General features: G+C 49.6%; 1 protein-coding gene across 3 annotated transcripts in view; it reads left to right on the top strand.

Moving 5' to 3' along the window:
* PRIM2 (DNA primase subunit 2) overlaps positions 1-20,868 on the top strand; it is an 801,093-nt gene that overhangs the window by 142,290 nt on the left and 637,935 nt on the right. For all 3 annotated transcript variants that reach the window (XM_069235757.1, XM_069235760.1, XM_069235759.1), the window contains exon 6: positions 5,593-5,688. In XM_069235757.1, the coding sequence (XP_069091858.1) occupies positions 5,593-5,688 (96 nt within the window). The remainder of the gene's footprint in view (positions 1-5,592; positions 5,689-20,868) is intronic.

Below are 20,868 nucleotides of genomic sequence, written 5' to 3'. Positions count from 1 at the left end.
TTTAGTAGTCTGTACTCCCCTGATCATGATAGCCCCACCTCTGTTTGTACGGGCCCCCTCCTATTTCACTCGTTAGCACCAACCACCGCAGCACCCCTGTTGTTCTCCCAAAGTGATATAACTTACTCTCTAAGCACTCTAAAACGCGGCAGGGCCCCTGGTTCAGACTGCGTCCCAGCAGACCTATTCTCAACAGACCTAGCATCCTGGTCAAGATATCTCACCATTCTAGCTAACGCAATAGCATCTGGGGCGCCAATTCCCGACTCTTGGAAAGCGGCCATTGTTATTCCAATCTTTAAAAAGGGCGACAGATCTCTTCCCTGTAACTATAGACCCATTAGTCTAATTGACTGTGTCCAAAAAGTCTTCTGCCACTGCCTCCTAGGGAAGATAGAAGAATGGATAATTGACCACGATATCCTTAGCCCCCTCCAAGCCGGTTTCCGAAAGAAGATTTCCACCACTGATCAAGCCCTCAGATTCCTATTATTATATTGGAAAACAGTGTTCATCGGTAAAGGCAGCCTTTATGTAGCTTTCGTGGATCTCAAATCTGCTTTTGACCTAGTACCTCGCAACAAACTGTGGGTCACCCTCTCTCGGATGGGAATCCCGGAACACATCCTTGCCATTTTGATACGACTCCACGAGGACAACTACGCACAAGTCAGGTGGGGCAACAAGGGCCAACTTACCGATAGAATCCACGTCTCTAGGGGTGTGCGGCAAGGTTGCGTACTTGCCCCGACCCTCTTTTCCCTGTACATCAACGAAATTGTCCCCTCCCTCCTCAGACTGCAGGCTGACGCACCTTCACTTGGCACACAAAAAATCCCAGTCTTACTCTTTGCCGATGACACTCTCTTGATATCTAAGACCCCTAGTGGTCTAAGGAAACTCCTTGCGTGCTTCGAGCATTTCTGTTCATCCCAGGGACTCGAAATCAACGCAACGAAAACCAAACTAATGACCCTTAATCCCCACAGATCTTTCAAAGGGAAATTTACTCTAGAGGGCTCCTCACTCGAGAAGGTGGGCATTTTCAGCTACCTGGGCATAACACTCACTGACAACATGTCCTGGAAGCCACACATAGGAAAACAAGCCCTTAAATTAAGACAAACAACTGGGGCTCTACTAAAAAACTTCCACCTCTCACACACAAAACCAATTCGCCCAGCATTACAATTATACGAAGCCCAGGCAGTTTCCTCAGCGCTCTACGGGGCTGAACTTTGGGGTTATACCAAAACCCAAGACCTAACCACCGCTGAAAACAACTTCTTAAGAAACCTTGTGTCCCTTCCGCTAAGCACCCCACTGTTCCCTCTTTTCAAGGACCTCGGCATCAAACGCATTGGTCACAAAGCCCGCCTGCGACCTCTGCTGTACTGGCGGCGTCTCTGGACCACTCCGGAACTTGTCATCTTCACCGAAGCTCTACAGGTCATCCTAAAAGCCGACCACCTGCACAGAATCCCCTGGCTACGATCCATCAAGGATTTACTCCACTCTATCGGGCTCGATGATCTCTGGAACTCACCAGCCACGTCAGTCTTTCCCTCGAAAAGCGAACTAAAGAAACTTTACTGGCAAAGGGCCAACAACGAAGACACTCGGGCTGCACTCCACACTACATTATCTTGTGACTTTGCCAACCTAAAAGAGTCATGCAAGTACGAAACTTTTTGGGACCTAATCACGGCCCCAAGGGAAAGGAAACTGTACTTCCAGCTCCGCATTGGAACACTCCCATTAAGACTTTTCACCAGCAGCTGGTCACACAACGAATCCACCGCATGCCCTGCTTGCAAAGCCCCCGTGGAGAATCTCCCTCACCTCCTTTTTGCATGCCCCGCGTATACTGCCCCCCGTAGGAAATGGCTGGCCCCGGCATGCAGACTACTGGGAGCACGCTGCTCTGCGCTAGCTCTGCGAATCCTTAGATCAGACACCAGACCAACGCTAGTGATCGCTATCGCCAAATTCCTCGGAGCTAGTTGGCTTATTAGAGGGAAAACTCTCCTGGACAAAGACTCCAAATAAGACTGTCCCAACATCCTGCAGAGTGCATTTCACTTCATTTCATTTTTTCTAATTTCATTCCATTTTATTCTATCTCATTTTTATTCCATTTTAATTTTTATTTATATTTCATTCCCTTTTATCACCATATTTACCTGCAATTTTATTTTATCATGTGCATTTATTTGTATTTATTACTGCTCGCGCTTTTTTGGCTCTTGTAGCCGCAATAAAGCTTCTTTGAATTGAATTGATATGATTTTTTTAAAGTTTGAATTAAAAAAGTAGCTCCAAAAAGAACAAAGCACCAACTGTGATTATATCATAGTGTGAGTCTAGATCAAACAAAAAAAATGAAGGCCAACCGCAACGGAGCGTGGTTTGATACAAGCACCAAGTTGGACCTGGTCTGAAAGTTACCTTCATTCTTAGAAGCAATTCTGAGAAGGTAGTCTTCAGCAGGGCAAAGCCCAACCCTAAATGCAAAGACCGAGTCATCAATTATTGTGAGCTGCTGGACAAAGTCTCTGTTAAGCAGTAAGCAATGGTGGGAAAAATCAAGATTTTGCCCCGAGGAAGTGGTCATCAACGGGTTGCTGTTGACGTTGGACCCGATGAATATTTCTGCTTTCGACATTATTTCTCTGGCAATCTGATTTCTACAGTGGGGCAAGGCTGCTGGCTGTAGCCAAAAAGGGCTCTGCAAGACTGGGTACTGGTGCTGGACGGAAAGTCCTGCTTATTAGGATTTTCTGCAGCAGAGAAGATTGTATTGAGAGCTACGGCAGAGTCAATACTACCAGTGATGCACCCTTTGTGGATTGGCTTGCCAGTAGGCCCTGATCCCACGCCGGCTGTCAGAGAGATTTGAAGAAAAGTTTATAAGTCCTAGCTTTGTGGGTTTGAGAGGAGTACACTATAACACCAACCCAAGGGACAGGACCAGAGGGGCATTATTTGGTGGTTGAGGCTCAGTCCAGCAGAGCCTCATAGTGGGGTCCAGGGCAGGACCAGTTGGGGGTTAGTCAGCTGAGCAGTTGCTAGAGAAGGTCCCCAGAAAGTTGTGTCCCTGTAGCTCATACAGGAAGTCAGCCAACTGACAATTCGAGTCATTTCTGGGGTCCTGGGTTCAAGGCAAGCATCTCCAGTCTTCTTCAGGGTGTCGGAGAGCAGGGCTGTCCTCTTTTTGATCTTCGCAGGTCCAGGACTATTCTGAGTAGAGGTTTGTGGGGTCAACTTTTGTCTAGTGGCCAGCCTGTGGGTGGAGGGCAAGCCTTTACCCACCCCTAAACAAGTTCTAGTCAGTTCCTCTATACCCACTGGGTTTGGTTCCAGCCTGACTAGAGGGACAAAGGGCAGGCAGGCCTTGATATAGGCTGCATCTGCTAGTGACAAGAAAAACTTCTTCTGAAGTCGTGAAGAGTCTGGGTACAGCCCCCAGGCTACTCTTCGAAGTGCAGGTATAGCCCTCAGACCAGTCTGCTTAGCAGAGGACACCTTCCCACACCCAAGACAGTTTGCCCACTGTCTGGGAGCAATACACCTTTTATCACAAGAGAGCCATTATCAGTCAGTTGACACGTAACACTGGCAGAAAATCACATTTGGCTTAGCCAGGAAAATACCAAGCTTCTAAAAGTGGCATTTTCAAAATAGTTTAAAATCCGACTTCACTATTCGGTTGGATTTTGAATCACTGTTAAATTGATTTCTTAAATAATTTTTCTAGCTAGTCCCAACTGAAGTTATACATTGTAAAATGTTGTAATGTGACCCAGTGTGTTTCTATGGGAGAGTCCACCTTGCCACAGTGAAAACCCACTTTTGAGGTTTTTCCCTGCCAGGCATGTAAATCTTTAAATATACATATCTTACAATTGAAATACCATGCACTCTTCCCTAGTGGAATTTAGGAAAGTAGTGAAGGTTTAGGCATGACAAAAGGTTTGTTTTGTCGGGTCGAAATGGCAGGTTAAAACTGCACACATGGGTTGCAAGGGCAGGTCTGTAGACCTGTTTTACAGTACTACTTTAATGGATGGCACAATGAGTGCTGCATCCTACTTGTAGCATTTACTTTATGTGCCCTAGGTACATGTAGTACCATATTTTATGGATGTGTTAGTAAATTAAATGTGCTAATTATGGTACATGCCTATTTTATCATGCTTAAAAGGGAGAGCCCAGGCACTTTTCCAATGGTTGGCAGGGGTAAAGTGAACATAGTTTTATGGTCAACGAAAAATGGATTCAGCAAGAGAATTCAAAAATCTGGGGTGACCCTACAGAAAGAACAGATTTTCAACAAAAAGAGAGGGAGGAGGAGGGAGCGAGTTGGGGGGGGGGGGCGGGGGGTTGCAAGAGTGGGAGAGAAAGACACCCAAAATGAATAAACCGGTATCAAGGACAACCAGTAGGAAACCAGTAGGAACTGAGAACAGGAGAGAATAGAAAGGAGAGAAACTGACGAATGAAATAGCTAGTGCAAACTTGAACATAAAGGAGAGCACAACACCGAATGTTGCATTGCCTGACATTTTCTCTGTTAGCTAGACCCTTAAATATTATTTTTACCCTTTCTGCCCTGGAAGTGTCTGAGACCATGAAGTGAGTACAACATGTGACCATAACCAACTTAGCTGTCTAGTGTTTACATATTCACAGTTTCCATTGCACCATTCTCCATACCAATCTCGTTCTGTCCTGCGTCTGACCACAAGCTTTTGTTGACACAGAATCCTGACACTGACTGAACCCATAGCTTGTCTGTTGGTTGCTCCTCTTTTGCTCCTGTGTGAAATCTACAGAGCATTTATTGTGTTTGTCTTACGGCAATGTGCTTCTGTGGGTCACTCCTTTGTCTGTCCTGGATAGCTTGGCCCCGTTTTACCTGTGCATGACTGGGTATTTACCCCACACTCTTGTATGGGCTTGAATAGTGCACAGTGACTGGCTGCGTACAATGCAGGCATGTGGGGAGTATTTGGTGCATGTTCCATGACTTTGACAGTGCATGTCTTGGGAAACTCCCTTTGCTGCTCATAGGTGGATTTCATGGAAACCAGCCCGGGAAGGCATATCTTTCTCGGTCCTCTTCTAGCCATCACACATGCTTCCCAAATACACCACACTAAATAAGCAGCCCCAGTCTATGGTGTAGCTTTCTACCCGTCCACTAATGGACTTTGTCGCCTCGTCCAGAGTAGGTCGCGATGCGCAAATGTGTTGAAAATCCAAGGAAGTGCTACTAGCATGATGTTAATTGTGTGGTAATAGCGCGCGCTCACCCATCAGAATGATACCAATGAGATGGGAGGGGATGCTGGGAAGGATACCGTGTACCGGAAATGCTGGTAGTAAATTCTGCGTTGTGTGCATGAACATGCTCTGCTCAATTCTAATTGTGCCCCTTTCTGAGGAGTCTTCCAGTTCTGCCCATCACATCAGCCTTCTATGACCTAACTGTCTTACTCTCCTCCCCAGCAAGGGTTTTTGTTTATAACCATGATGCTCAGTAGGTGAATTAACTTTGCTGATTATCCTCCCGTTTTTTTTCTTCTTTAGATTAGTAATGAAGAAAAGGAGTTTTACAAGGACAAACTGATGCGAGCAACTGTTGGGTTAAGTATACCGAAAATCGAAGAACAAGAGTTTTACAAGGTATTTGCAAGCGCCAGCCTTTCCCCAATATTTTAACGCTGCCACTGTCTGTATGTTAGTGTCTTGCCAATTTGAAAACGGTCTTCTAGCACGTTGCATGCTGCCGTCTGCTTCAGGACAATATTGCTTTGATACAAGGCAAGCATTAGCCTGCGATTCACAACAAACTGGCTTTATCAAAACAAGTGTGAAAGCAATAGTTTGTCATGATCTATGGCCTCGAGTTTCAGTTTTGTCGTTAAGTATATCTTTATATTGCTTGCATTGTAAACAGGATATACACTTTTGTTTCTGCGCTCTACTGGTAGCGTACACACTAAATGCCAGGGTTATCTTTTTATATCTGCATAAAAGTATTTTGAAATAAACGTTTCCCGGGCTTTTTTTTCGTACTTTGTATAATTTTCACTTCACCTGAAACCATTTTTAGTTCTTTCCTATGGACAGCTTTAGTTGAGTGTTGACAGATACCTATTGTGTGCATTACCAAGAGTTACAGTGGGCTTTGGATCGCTTATTGCTCTTTATTGGTTGGCTTTCTTGTCATTCTTATTTGCTTGCTGCTTATTCATTGGCTTGCATTTCTCTTTTTATGTCCTTCTCTTGGACAGTAACTTCTTCATAATCCTACTAATTGAGTCGTATCGTTCCACTGCTTACATTCAGGGAACACCGTTTTGTTTGAGCACTCCATTAGTATATGCGTCTTCTCGTGCTCTTCCCTGTGTGCTGCTATCCTTCTCAAATGCCGACCCCTCACACTATGCTCCTCATTGCTCAGTTAGCTGTCTGCCAGCCTCATGTTTTCTTAAGAAAAATATAACAGTACATAGTGAAAATAGGCCTTGGATCAGCCTTCTTCTGCAGTTAGTCATAGCTGTCATTGAAAAGTTGGGTTAGTCCACAGTTTGCATAGAGTGGTCAGTGGTTCAGCCCTCGTTTGCTTTTGGCTGCACTTCGAGTTACCTTTTTTTAGTATGTCTCTAGCACAAGCATTGGTCATCTGGGATGGTGAGTGATGGTTGTTTGCCTGATCATTTTCCTTCCATGTTGGGAAAGGAAATACCTTTAAGTGCACCTCTTACACTGACCCAGAATCCACATATATGAAACACATGCACTTAAAGCCTCAGACAGACCGTAAAATCACCATCAAAGGCACCGTAGCATACCGGTCCCCAGGACCTTGCTCTCCCCGCAACAACCTCCTCACTTCACCCCTCTCCATGGGTACCAAAGAATTCAAACTCCTAGGCGATCACAGCTTTCATCTTGACAACCCCACGGGCTAAAACTCCATAGACTTGCTCGAAAGCCCACAGATCATCTGCCTCTCCCAGCTCGTAAAAGGCCCCCGCCATCCTCCCTCCCTACACTCACACACTCGCGCACAATCGCCGGACGCACCCTGGACCCACATTTTCTCCTCCAGCGACAAGGTTAAAGTCTGCCACATCAGTCCACTTACATGGGCGGACCACTCCATCATCCACTTCCACATAACCGGGCCACCAGCAACCCCAATGCAGTCTAGGAACAACCAAGGCTGCTGCTGGAAAAAAGCTACAGAAACTGAATTGCTCAACACCTTCCATCTACACTACCCAGACCCCACCAACAACTTCGAAACAAACAACTTCAACAAAAGGATAACCACCTATTCCAATACCCTTGTGCCCTGAAAAACTCCAGACCCAAAAGGTCCAACAAACAAGCTCGCTTAATACCGCTGACCTCAGAGTCCAAGAGTTTGCAAACAACTCGAAAGGAACTGGAGAATCACCCAAAGAACTTATGCAAGACACACCTACAAGGCCACACTAACACACTGTCACCATAGAGTGAAAGACACCAAGGAATTCACCTATTCAACAGCCAATACCATCAAACCTACACAACAACTCTGCAACAACCTGTCTGACTACTTGGATATTTTTGTATGGAAGATGTACATCAACTTCAAACCCCAACCAGCCCACCATTGACCTTTCCTGCCTGCTAAATTCATCAAACAATGACTACCAACTGATAGCATTGAGCCCTCTATCTATCAAGGACACTGCAGCAGTAATGAAGACAGTCCATTCCGGAGTGTCCAAAGATCTCTGCTCCCGCCATATCAACAACCTGGAAAAGGCACGATCAGCACTGCACTGAACTCTCATCAACGCCTCCAAGATAGCTACCTTTCCCAGATTGCTGGAAACATGCCAAAGTCACTTCTCCCCTCAAAAAATAATCAGTTGGCCCCAGAGTACTCAGCAACTACGAACCCATCTTGATGCTCCCCATACCTGCTAAAGTAATTGAGAAGACCATCGGCAGGCAGTCGGCAACTAGAATGCCACAAATTACTGGACAATGTGCCGTCAGGATTTAGAAACAACAGCAGCACCAAAACAGGCCTGTAAGGAGATGCCTCCTTGGCATGGTTACCCCCCTGACTTTTTGCCTTTTGCTGATGCCAGTTATGATTGAAAGTGTGCTGGGACCCTGCTACCCAGGCCCCAGCACCAGTGTTCTTTCCCTAAACTGTACCTTTGCTTCCACAATTGGCACAGCCCTGGCACTCCGTTAAGTCTCTTGTAAATTTTACCCCTGGTACCAAGGGCCCTGATGCCAGGGAAGGTTTCTAAGGGCTGCAGCATGTCTTATGCCACCCTAAGGACCCCTCACTCAGCACTTGCACACTGCCTAACAGCTTGTGTGAGCTGGTGGGGAGAAAATGACTGAGTCAACATGGCACTCCCTTCAGAGTGCCATGCCAACCTCACACTGCCGGTGATATAGGTAAGTCACCCCTCTAGCAGGCCTTACAGCCCTAAGGCAGAGTGCACTATACCGCAGGAGAGGACATATGTGCATGAGCACTATGTCCCTACAGTGTCTAAGCAAAACCTTAGACATTGTAAGTGCAGGGTAGCCATAAGAGTTTATGGTCTGGGCGTTTGTCAAGCACAAACTCTACAGTTCCATTATGGCTACACTGAAATCTGGGAAGTTTGGTATCAAACCTCTCAGCACAATAAATGCACACTGATGCCAGTGTGGAATGTATTGTAAAATGCACCCAGAGAGCATCTTAGAGATGCCCCCTGAATACCAATCCAACTTCTAGTGTTGGGCTGACCAGTTTCAGCCTGCCACAACCAAAAGAGTTGCTGGCCACATGGGGAGAATGCCTTTGTCACTCTGTGGCCAGCAACAAAGCCTGTACTGGGTGGAGGTGCTTCTCACCTCCCCCTGCAGGAACTGTAACACTTGGCTGTGAGCCTCAAAGGCTCACCCCTTTTGTTACAGCGCCCCAGGGCATCCCAGCTAGTGGAGATGCCCGCCCCTCCTGCCACTGCCCCCACTTTTGGCAGCAAGGCTGGAGGAGATAATGAGGAAAACAAGGAGGAGTCACCCACCAGTCAGGACAGCCCCTAAGGGGTCCTGAGCTGAGGTTACCCCTGCCTTCAGAAAGCCTCCATCTTAAGTTTGGAGGATTCCCCCAATAGGATTAGGGATGTGCCTCCTACCCTCAGGTAGGAGGCACAAAGGGGGTGTAGCCACCCTCCAGGACAGTAGCCATTGGCTACTGCCCTCCCAGACCTGAACACACCCCTAAATTTTGTATTTAGGGGCACCCAAGAACCCAGGAAATCAGATTCCTGCAACCTGAATTAAGTACTGCTGACCTGTAAGCCTGCAGAGACGACGGAAGACGACAACTGCTTTGGCCCAGCCCTACCAGCCTGTCTCCTGACTCGAAAAACTGCAACAGCGACGCATCCAACAGGGTCCAGCGACCTCTGAAGCCTCAGAGGACTGCCCTGAACCTAAGGACCAAGAAACTCTTGTGAGCAGCGGCTCTGCTCAACGAAGAGCAACAATATTGCAACTTTGAAAGACCTCACTCTTCCCGCCGGAAGCGTGAGACTTCACCCTCTGCACCTGACACCCCCGGCTCGAGATCCAGAGAACCAACACCACAGGGAGGACTCCCAGCCAACTGCGACCTTGTGAGTAGCCCAAGACGACCCCCCTGGACACTCACAGTGACGCATGCAGAGAGAATCCAGAGGCTCCCTCTGACCGCAACTGCCTGTAGCAAGGGACCCGACGCCTGGACCAAGCACTGCATCCGCAGCCCCCAGGACCAGAAGGAACCGAACCTCAGTGCAGGAGTGACCACCAGGCGACCCTCTGCCTAGCCCAGTTGCTGGCTGGCCCGAGAATCCCCCCTGTGCTCTGCCTGCACCTCTAGAGTGACCCCCGGGTCCCTCCATTGAATCCAATACAAAACCCAACGCCTGCTTTGCACACTGCACCCGGCTGCCCCTGTGCTGCTGAGGGTGTGTTTTGTGTGCCTACTTGTACCACCTCATCCCCAGTGCTCTATAAAACCCTCTTAGTCCACCCCGAGGATGCGGGTACTTACCTGCTGGCAGACTTGAACCGGAGCACCCCTGTTCTCCATAGGCGCCTATTTGTTTTGGGCACCTCTTTGACCTCTGCATCTGACCGGCCCTGAGCTGCTGGTGTGGTAACTTTGGGGTGCCTTGAACCCCCAACGGTGGGCTGCCTATGCCCAGGAACTGAGACTTGTAAGTGTCTTACTTACCTTCCAATCTAACCAGTACTTACCTCCCCAGGAACTGTTGATTTTTGCACTGTCTACTTTTAAAATAGCTTATTGCCATTTTAACAAACTGTATATGATATTGCTCTGATTTAAAGTTCCTAACTTGCCTGTGTGGAGTACCTTGCATTGTATGTATTTACTTCAAACCTTGAACTTGTAGTTCTAAAAAATAAATTAAGAAAATATACTTTTCTATATAAAAACTATTGTCCTGGAGTAAGTCTTTGAGTGTGTGTTCCTCATTGCCTGTGTGTGTACAACAAATGCTTAACACTACCCTCTGATAAGCCTACTGCTCGACCACACTACCACAAAATAGAGCATAAGAATTATCTAATTTTGCCACTATCTTACTTCTAACGGGAACCCTCGGACTCTGTGCACACTATCTCTTACTTTGAGAAAGTATATACAGAGCCAACTTCCTACAATAACCATTGGTCATATTTCGTAAGGGCTCGATTCGCATAAGGACGTATAGCGGGCGAGGTCGCCCAGTGATTAACGGCCATGAATTGCCAATAGGTAGATGTCGGGAAACCGTACCCCGCTTGGAGGCTGTGGAAGTCCATGACTCCGTCTTCGTCAAAAAGGTAGCCTATCCTCTTGCACTTACCTTCCTGACAGGTATGAAGGCAGGGTCGTCAAATGTGGAAGGGGTGGGAGTATAGGTTTCTGATAATCGGTGTCTGTGGAGAGACCGGTGTGGAGAGCCCGTTCATAACCTGTACTTTGTCCCATGCGCTCAGAATAGGTGAAACATACAACCCTGGTGGTCGGTGCTTCTTGGGCAACCATGGTACCTTCCAGATGTGGACTCCTGCCACTGCCTGGTCGATAAAACACCAGTATTTTTCAGTCAGTGGTCGGTTCCATTCAACCATGTAGCACAGCATGGTAGTAGCTCAATAGGTGTGGGACTCCCAACCCTCCCTCGGTCTGTGGAAAGTATGCCTGGGCTCTTGACGTACTGGCCCTCTTTCCGCCCAAAATGAGCGTTTGCATTTTGTCTAAGAGGTTAAGGGGCGGTTGCAATGGCAGGGTCTGCAGAAGATAGGGTATCTTTGGCATCTTGACCGAGGTTAGGCGTTCCTGCCAGGAGAGGCCATGTGTCTTCCACTTTAAGTCTGAGCGTGTAATGTTGAGTATCTTCTTGTAGTTACTGTCTATTGTGGGGAATATCCCCAGTCCTAAGTATGTAATCCCCTGTGCAGCCCACGAAAAGGGGAGAGTGGCCTCCAAGGATGTCCTGTCAACCTCTGGGGTGGTGAGGTTCAATATGGCCGAATTTAGCAAGGTTGATTTTAAAACCGGATACCCTACCAAAAGCTGTCGGGTCCGCCATGACCCCAGGGAGAGAGGTCTGAGGCCGGGACAGGTGGAGGAGCAAATAGTCTGCGTAGAGATCCAATTTATGTGATCGACCGCCCATTGACACTCCAGAAATATCCAGATGTTGCCGTATATGCTCAGCAAAAGTGTCTATATATAGAGCAAATAATAGAGGCAAAAGGAGGCGTGTGCCCCTCAATATGGGGAATTGCTGGGATAGTTTCCCCCCCCCCCCCCCCTTTTACAGCGACCAGGTTTGTCATAATTGCATCAAATCCACTCACAGAACCTGGGGCCAAACCCAATTTTCCTTAAGACTGCGTGGAGATACTGCCAGTGTTCTCGGTCAAAGGCCTCTTCTGTGTCAATAGAGAGAAGAAGAGCAGGGACCATTCAGGTATGAACCCAGTTTGGTCCGGGTCTACCAGATGCTGCATGTACGAGGACCACCTACGTGCTAGGATACCCGCGAAGATCTTCACATCCACATTTAGTAGCGTGATGGGTCGGTAGGAGGAGCAGAGCTGTAGATCCTGCCCTGATTTAGGGATGACCGTCACTATAGCCAGTTGCATCGTAGGTGGAAGAGGGTGAGATGAGCCCAGCGCATTGTAAAGCCTAGCCAGCACCGGGGCTAGCTGAATGCCAAAAGATTTATAAAATTCCGCTCTAAATCCATCCGCGTCTGGAGTTTTACCCGGCTGCAACTGGTGTATGCTCGCGAGGACTTCTGTGGGTGTAATATCGCTCTCCAAAGTGGCACTATATACAGGTGGAAGTTGGGCCACAGGCGCAGAATCCAAATAGTCCTCCACACCCTAATAGTCAATCCCCTCGGTGGAGTATAGGTCTGAATAGAACCGTCCTAACTGTTGACGGATCAGTTCTTCCTGACATGTCAATGTACCATTGGGTAACCTTAATTCTGCCACCTGTCGCTCCGTGACCTGCGTACGGAGTCTATGGGCCAGCAAATGACCCGCCTTGTACCCCCCCATAAATTGTAAGATGCTTGACACAGGTAAGTATGGAACTTTGAATTAAAACAGTAATGTACACAGTTTTGGCAACAATGGCAAATAGCTATTTTAAAAGTGGACACAGTGTAAAAGTCAACAGTTCCTGGGGAAGGTAAGTAGTAGTTAGTTTCTCAGGTAAGTAAAGCACTTACAAGTTCAGTCTCCTGGGCATAGGCAGCCCACCGTTGGGGGTTCAAGGCAACCCCATACATCCAGCAACACAGGGCCGGTCAGGTGCAGAGGTCAAAGTAAGGCTAAATAGCATAGGCGCCTATGGAGAACAGGGGTGCTCCGGTTCCGGTCTGCAAGCAGGTAAGTACCTGTGTCCTCGGGGAGCAGAGCAGGGGTGTTTTGTAGAGCACTGGAGGGGGGGGGGGGAGGGGTTGTCACAAACAGGCACACAAAACACACCCTCCGTGGCACAGGGGCGGCCGGGTGCAGTGTGTGAAGTAGATGTTGTTATTCAGATACGAATCAATGGAGAGACCCGGGGGTCATCCTGGCGATACAGGCAGGACAGGGGGGGGCTTCTCGGGCCAGCCACCGACTGGGCAAGGAGGGAGGCCGCCTGCTGGTCACTCCTGCACCGGTAGTTGGTTCCTCTCTGACCTGGGGGCTGTGGTTGCAGGGCTTCTTCCAGGGGTTCCTTTGTTACCAGGCAGTCATGGTCAGGGGGAGCCTCTGGATCCTCGCTTCAGTTATCGCTGTGGGGGTGCAGGGAGTTCGTCGCAGGGTGTCCACGTCGTGGGAGTCGCTTGGGGGTCCTCTCTGCAGTATTGGTTCTTCTGTACACGAGCTGGGGGCGTTTGGTGCACAGTGTTGGGGACTAACACTTCCGTAGTGAGGCTGGAGTCCCGTTAAAGATTGTTTATTTGTTGCAGTTTTGGACAAAGCTGCTGTCCACAGGAGTTTCTTGGTCCTTTAGGCAAAGGTCAGTCCTTTGAGTCCTCCGTGGTCACTGGTCCCACGGGATGCATTGCTGTGCAGGTTCTTGGAGTCTGAAGACAGGCCTTTAGGGCTGGGGCCAAGTCAGTTGTCGTCTCTGCGGGGCTTTCAGGTCAGACCTTTTTGTTTGATTGCAGGAACCATTTTCTGGGTTCAGGGTTGCCCCTAAATACTCAACATAGGGTTGTGTTTAGGTCTGGGGGTCAGTAGCCAATGGCTACTGCCCTTGAGGGTGGCTACACCCTCTTTGTGCCTCCTCCCTGTGGGGAGGAGGGCACATTCCTAATCATATTGTGGGGACTCCTCCAAAACAAGATGGAGGATTTCCTGAGGCAGAGGTCACCTCAGCTCAGGACACCTTAGGGGCTGTCCTGACTGGTGGGTGACTTCTTGTTTTTCTCATCTCCTCCGGACTTGCCGCCAAAAGTGGGGGCTGTGTCCGGAGGGGCGGGCATCTCCACTAGCTGGAGTGCCCTGGGGCGCTGTAACACCAGGCTTGAGCCTTTGAGGCTCACCGCCAGGTGTTAGAGTTCCTGCAGGGGGTGGTGAGAAGCACCTCCACCCAGTGCAGGCTTTGTACCTGGCCACAGAGTGACAAAGGCACTCACCCCATGTGGCCAGAAACCCGTCTGGATGTGGCACTAGTAGTTGGACTGGTATACGGGGGCATCTCTAAGATGCCCTCTGTGTGCATTTTTCAATACATCCCACACTGGCATCAGTGTGTATTTATTGTGCTGAGAAGTTTGATATCAAACTTCCCAGTATTCAGTGTAGCCATTATGGAACTGTGGAGTTCGTGTTTGACAGACTCCCAGACCATATACTCTTTATGGCTACCCTGCACGTACAATGTCTAAGATTTGCTTTGACACTGTAGCGACATAGTGCTCATGCAACTATACCCTCACCTGTGGTATAGTGCACCCTGCCTTAGGGCTGTAAGGCCTGCTAGAGGGGTGACATACCTATGCCACAGGCATTGGGTTGTGGGCATGGCACTCTGAGGGGAGTGCCATGTCGACTTAGTCATTTTCTCCCCACCAGCACACACCAGCTGTGAGCAGTGTGTATGTGCTGACTGAGGGGTCCCCAGGGTGGCATAATACATGCTGCAGCCCTTGGAGACCTTCCCTGGCCACAGGGCCCTTGGTACCAGGGGTACCACTTATAAGGGACTTATTTGTGTGCTAGGGCTTTGCCAATTGGGGAGACAAAGGTACAGTTTAGGGAAAGAACACAGGTGCTGGGGCCAGGTTAGCAGGGTCCCAGCACACTTTTTCAATCATAACTAGCATCAACAAAAGGCAAAAAGTTAGGGGGTAACTATGCCATGAGCGTCACTTTCCTACAACTGCTTTCAAGGTTTCCCAGAGGTTCGTGATATTGGTTGTGGGAGTATCGTTTATAGCTAGAAAGTGGCATATCGTGTCCCTAATTTCAGCCAGAATGTCCTCATATGCTAGAAGTCCTTTAAGACGCCACTGTCTACTTGGTGTGTAGGCGAGTAGAGTAAGGGAGAGTGTGAGAGGGGAATGGTCTGAGATTGAGGCCACTCCAGTGGCAGAACTGGTGGACCCGGTGGTAATACGTGGAGAGCTGAGGAAGAGGTCAATACGGGCATTTGTCTGATGGGTGGCCGAGAAGGAGTACGTTCTGTCCGCTGGGTGGTGTCGACGCCATAAGTCTGTCAATCCAGCCCTCTCAAGCCATTCCTGAAAACCCTGTGAGAAGGCGCCTGGCTGGCCATATCTCTGGATGGACCTGTCTAGGTGAGGATCTGGGGCTATATTAAAGTCTCCGCCCACTACAATATCTTTGTCGGACGTTGCTAGGACTCTACTCAATGCATCTTTTAGGAAACAGTCTTGGTGCTAATGTAGCCCATAAATGTTAGCTATCATCCGTCTGCACCCATGCATGTCAATTTGTAGTGAAAGAAGCCTCTCAGCCTGCACCTGAATCACTTTCCCTGGGAAAGTTGTGACCAGCAAGATCTCCACCCCTGCCCGCCATCCAGGACCCGATGAATGAAACTGACGGTCAAACCAGCGCGTCCTCGTTTTTTTTTTCCAGTCCTGGCAAAGTAGGTGTGTCTCCTGTAGTAGACATATATTGCCCTTCAGGTCTCTAAGCTGCAGCAGAAGGGCCTGCCTTTTCACTGGGGTGTTAGGGCCTCTTACATTAAGACTAAGTATGGTTATCAGTGGGAAGGTTGATAGGTATCGCTGTGCTGTACGTCGTATGGTTGGTGCAGTGTGTGAGCTTCCCCATGCATGTGCTTGGGAGTGAAGAGGTAAGAGGGTGCCGCACCTTCTGGGATACTGTGGAAAGGTAATAAGAAATGAACATTCAACAGGGGATTAACCATTAACAGAGTTCCCCGCCTGGGAACAGACATCAGCAAAACCAAGGGGGCCGTGCCTGTTCATCAGTCAGTCTGGAGTTCAACCACTACTCCGGTAGAGCGGAGCTCCGCCAGCCGGATGTCCCAGTCTATTGTCTCCTTGCCTGTGTCGTCGCGCGGACTACCTGCTGAAATTATCCAGGAAGCAGCAGCAGCAGCAGCAGCAGCAGCAGCAGCAGCTGCTAGGTAACCGGGTGAGATCCCACATAGCAAGCCAGTTCATCTCCGTGATCCGAATCCGCTTCTGATATGCTATCCTGGTTGCGTAGACTTCTGAGCAGTGCCGACCTCTCCTTTTGGCTCTTAACCGTTGAAGGTTTGTGCGTTTTATGTCGCCGGTTGTGCGTCTTAGGGCGTCCCCTGACTGCACCCGGCAGTTGTGCCTGTGATGCTGCTTTCTGGGCCTGATCTCTTGAGGTTCGGCGGCATCCCATACAGTACTTGCGCCTCCTCCAGTGTACAGTTGCTACGAAGTTTGTTTTGCCAGGTGAAGTGTAGCCAGAACGGGTGGCCCCATTTGTATCTAATACCTTCCTCCCTGAAGAGGTCTGTCACTCCAGAGCGGTCTACATCGCTGCAGTGTTATCTTAGTCCTGATATAGGCCGAACTGATGGCCCTCAGACTCAATAGATGCTGTGTCGCGGACCACTGCCATTATGACCTCTCGCTCTTTATAGTGATGCAGACAGGTTAGTATGTCCTGACCCTGGCCCGGCGTGGGAGCAGGACGGCCAGCTCTGTGTGTTCTGTCAAGCACAATGTTCTGTTCCTTCAAGGCCGGTGCCACGTGGCGAAAAAGAGGCACCACAAAATCCTCCAAGGCCCCCGTCACTGCCTGCGCAGGTACTCCTTTTATTCGAATGTTAGAGCAATGTGATCTGCTCTCTAGGGCCTCTATTTGATACTGCAATTCTTGGTTCTTGTCTTGTAAGGCGAGGAGTTAAATCCTGTGACAATCCGGTTCTTCCTCTTGTTTGTCATGCGTCTGTTTTATCGTGTCCACACACTGTCCCAAATCAGCTACCTCTCTTAAGGTCTTTAATGTCAGCCGCTATTTCCTGCTTCAGTGTTGCGAAGTCTTCACGTAGGGACCTAAAGAGTTGTTGCCTGAATGCTCTAGTCAGTGGCACTCTATTGCATTCCGATGACCCCGTCCCAGCTGCCTCTCTGCCCTCCTGCTCCGGGGTCCTAGACAGTGCTGCTTTTTTGGCAGTGGTTTTATTGAAGAGCTCTTTAAGAGAGCCCTCCTTCTTGCTTTGACTCTGATACGTCATTCTTTGTTGCCCGTGTCTTATCGAGGCCCCTATCTGGTCCACTGTCCTCCTGTTGCTGTCTCAACCCATTCGCCTGCTCCTTTGACCCCGTTTAAGCTGATACCAATGTGGGCTTTGCTATTGCACTAATAAACGTGCTCTTTCAAGTTTGCAGCGGTCCCCTCCAGCTGGCTCCAGTCTCATTCCACCTGGGGCCCTGCTCCCGAAATGACCTTGTCTTCCTGCCCGAGTTGGTCCTGCGTCCCTGGTCAGCACGCCTTGAGCATCTCCATTCTGTTTAACTGCGGTGGGAGGCCACACTCCCAGCCCCCACGCAGACATCTGCCAGAGTTGCTCACTTACTCCTGATTGTCAACGTTACACGTGCTATGGCGGGGACCACCACTCCTCAAGGGTCTCCATGCCATAAGCGCCTGTCCTCTTTCCGTGCTTGTCCCGCTCCACCATCCGGGCTCACAGCGCACCTTGGCTCATCTGATGCACAGGGCTGTCTGGTGCGTTATGTACGTGGACAGCGCTGTTCCCCTCCTTCTCTTCCCCGCGAAGGTCTTCACTTTCTGGGCCCTTTTTCTGCACGCCCCACCAGAGTCTGTCTGGGCCCCACTGGCCGCCGCTGTCTGCCCAGTCTCTGCTCTGCTCTGCTCTACTCTACTTCGATGTCCGCCCAGGGATTTCCAGGCTCACAGTTTAGTTGGGCCCACACTCTGGGTCGCTGTACTCACTGCCCCCGCACTCCGATCGGGACCCGGTCACGGCGCGGCCGCCATCTTTCGCCGCTCCAGCAGGGGCTCATCTCGGTCCGCACCTCCGATCACTGCGAGTCCCAGCGCTGGGCCTGCCGCCCTCAGCTGAACTCGGGGGGCCTCCAGTGGACACAGGCATCGCCGCCATACCCTCGGATGGCATGTTTGGGTGTCCGATCCGGTGTGCTGCGCTTTCCGGTGGCAGAGCTTCTGAAAACACTCCTACTCTGCGGCCAGCCTGGCCACACCTCCCAATAAGTTACTTATAATAATAATAATCTGTTGTAAATGTAATCAGAGAGAGAAGCACATAGTCGATTACAATTCAGTACAGCGAATATTCATCCAGGTAGTATAGATCTTCAGCACTGGTGTAATGATTGCACTAACATATAATTGGTAAATGTTGGCATTTTTATGAATATTGCTGTTTTCAGTGTAGTCAGTATTTAAGATTAGTACATCCTTGACTTTATTCCGAGATGACTCACTTGCTCATTTATGTACTTTTTAAAAAATTACTACTTCAAAGTGGGTGTCCGCCATCTTGTTATATTAAATATGATACAGGCTTCTAGTTGCAGATTCCTTTCCCGTTGAATTTCCCCAGGCATCAGACTGGATCTTGATAATTTTTCTTCGAGCAGTACCTCTGCACGCCATCAGGTGGCGTCTGTGGACTCCTTTGGCGTCGTGCTCGCTGTGATGACTTTGTGGTCGTATATAGGCGCAAGCCCGGTGCACTGACGTCAGTTCTTTTCTTTCCGCGGCAGCCTACGCGCAGATCAGGATTAGAGCTACCGCAGTCATTTTTTAACTACGTCAACATTTTTGATGAGTTTGTGGATTTGTCGAGGGATGTCCTGCAAGGCCAGATTCAAGCCCTGCATCTCCTGTCACCGAACGGTCGGTGACTGATCCCCACCTCTTGTGCTTATGGTGTTTGGAGCGCGATCGTGACCCGAAGTCGTGCGTCGAGTGTCAGGCCATGAACCCGAAGGCTTTGAGGGAGCGGTCGCTAAAGCTCATGGTGGCCCGAAACTCGACTCCGCAGCGCTCACGGTCCGTTCGAGAGGAAGGTCTTGAGATCGGCCGCAGAGTCACCACCACTCTTTGTCCTCCAAGTCATCGGGACATTCGGGTCACAAAAAGAAGTCGTAAGCCAAGCGTTCTTCGACTTCATCCCGTTGATCGGATGATACGACGCGGAAAGAGCATCGAGACACTAGTCCTAGCTCGTTGAGGCAAGATGGCGGCCGCGAGTTGCTAGCGGTCAGAAAGCTCTCCTTCTCCCCGGCTCCAGTGTGGCGTTTTTGTCTCCCCCCGCAGGGAGGATTATGCGGGCGGCTTCAGATGAAGGCATTCCCGCTTATATCTGCGGCAATCACCTGCCAAGCAGTATTGCGCGCTGAATCGACGGATTTATTAGGAGCTCCCTGGGTGATTTCGGCCATAACGGCCGTGGCTTCCTCATTTGGACATTTGCTATTTTCTTACCCCCTCGTGGCAAACAGCGGCGGATGGCCCCGAAAGCTGCACGCGGCAGCCGGCTAAAACTAGGGTCGCAGGAACGACGACCTCTGGACCCCCAGCCCCTCGTTCGGGGGGGGGATCACCAGGAACAGCGGCTTTGGAAACACCAGCAGTGGTGAGAATGTGCCTGAGGGCAGGCAGCCAGCCCCAGGGAACTTTGCGGCTTTGGGGCAGACGTACAAGGCAAAGAATGGCGCAAAACAGACTGGAGAAAAGGAGGAAGTGGTGACTATACCCCGGATGTTTAAAGCCCTTCATAACTCTGCCCCTACTATAAAGGACTCTGATACTGGACCTATACGAGGTGCAGCAGAATTGGCTGGGGATGGCGACAGCACTGGTCCAGGATGTCTGGCTTCCTCAGATAGTGGAGGGTCGCTTCAGGTGAAAACCAATGTTGGTAGCCGCTCTCTGGATGTACATCAAACTGTAAGTTGCATTGCTGGGGGATCCCCACAGGCTTCTGTTTTTTTGTGTAGGGGGTAATGGGCTTGCAGCTGCATCTAAGGAGGAAATTGACCTGCCGTTATATGCCCCTGGGTCTCAAAGCAATGCAGGGCTGGCGCAAGAAGTGGTGTCAGGGGCAGGGTACTGCGAGCAAGTAGCAGCAGCAGTATGCTTATTGCCAAGCACCGACCCGTCAACTCCGGCTTGTACTCTGGAGGCGATCCGTGATTACCGGCAGGGTAGAGTGGACTTATTAGCTCAGGGTGAAGTTGGGGAGAATTTTTTTTTCCCTGTCGGATCAATCTCAAGATTCGGATGAGGACAGCACCTGCCCCTCCATAGACTCAGAGACTTGTAATAGTTCTACAGCGCCTTTAACCCCTATTTCTGTGTTGAGGGGCACCACAGTCAAACGCCAATCAAAGCAGACTGAGGTAACAAGACTAGACAAAGCTGGTAAGTCCAGTGAGAAGAGGGGAAAAAAAAAGAAGGTGGTGTCTAGGACGAGAGCTATGTCCTGGGACTACACAGAAACACAACAACTGCTGCATAGTATGGGTGATCTTTCAGTGGCTCCAGCTCAGACAGAGGTTAATGTTCTGAATGTAGAGACTGCGCCCCCTTCCCCTTCTCTGCACCTTATTTATCAGACTATCACGTCACAGCATAAGCAAACGCAGAGGGACAGCAAGAAAGCCAGGGTGGCCACGAAGCAACTACAAGTGGCAATCCGTAAGGTTGCGAAGACATGCTCTGAAATTGGGGAGCGGATTGTTGCTATTGAGTGCCGGGCGGACGCACTGGAATCAGATTTGGGTGCAGTGACAAAACAAGCCGCTATGCATGAGAGTC

The sequence above is a fragment of the Pleurodeles waltl genome, chromosome 5, assembly GCF_031143425.1.
Source record: "Pleurodeles waltl isolate 20211129_DDA chromosome 5, aPleWal1.hap1.20221129, whole genome shotgun sequence".
Lineage (NCBI taxonomy): Eukaryota > Metazoa > Chordata > Amphibia > Caudata > Salamandridae > Pleurodeles > Pleurodeles waltl.
Note: the sequence above shows the minus strand (reverse complement) of the source record. Positions and strands in the feature narration are given on the sequence as shown.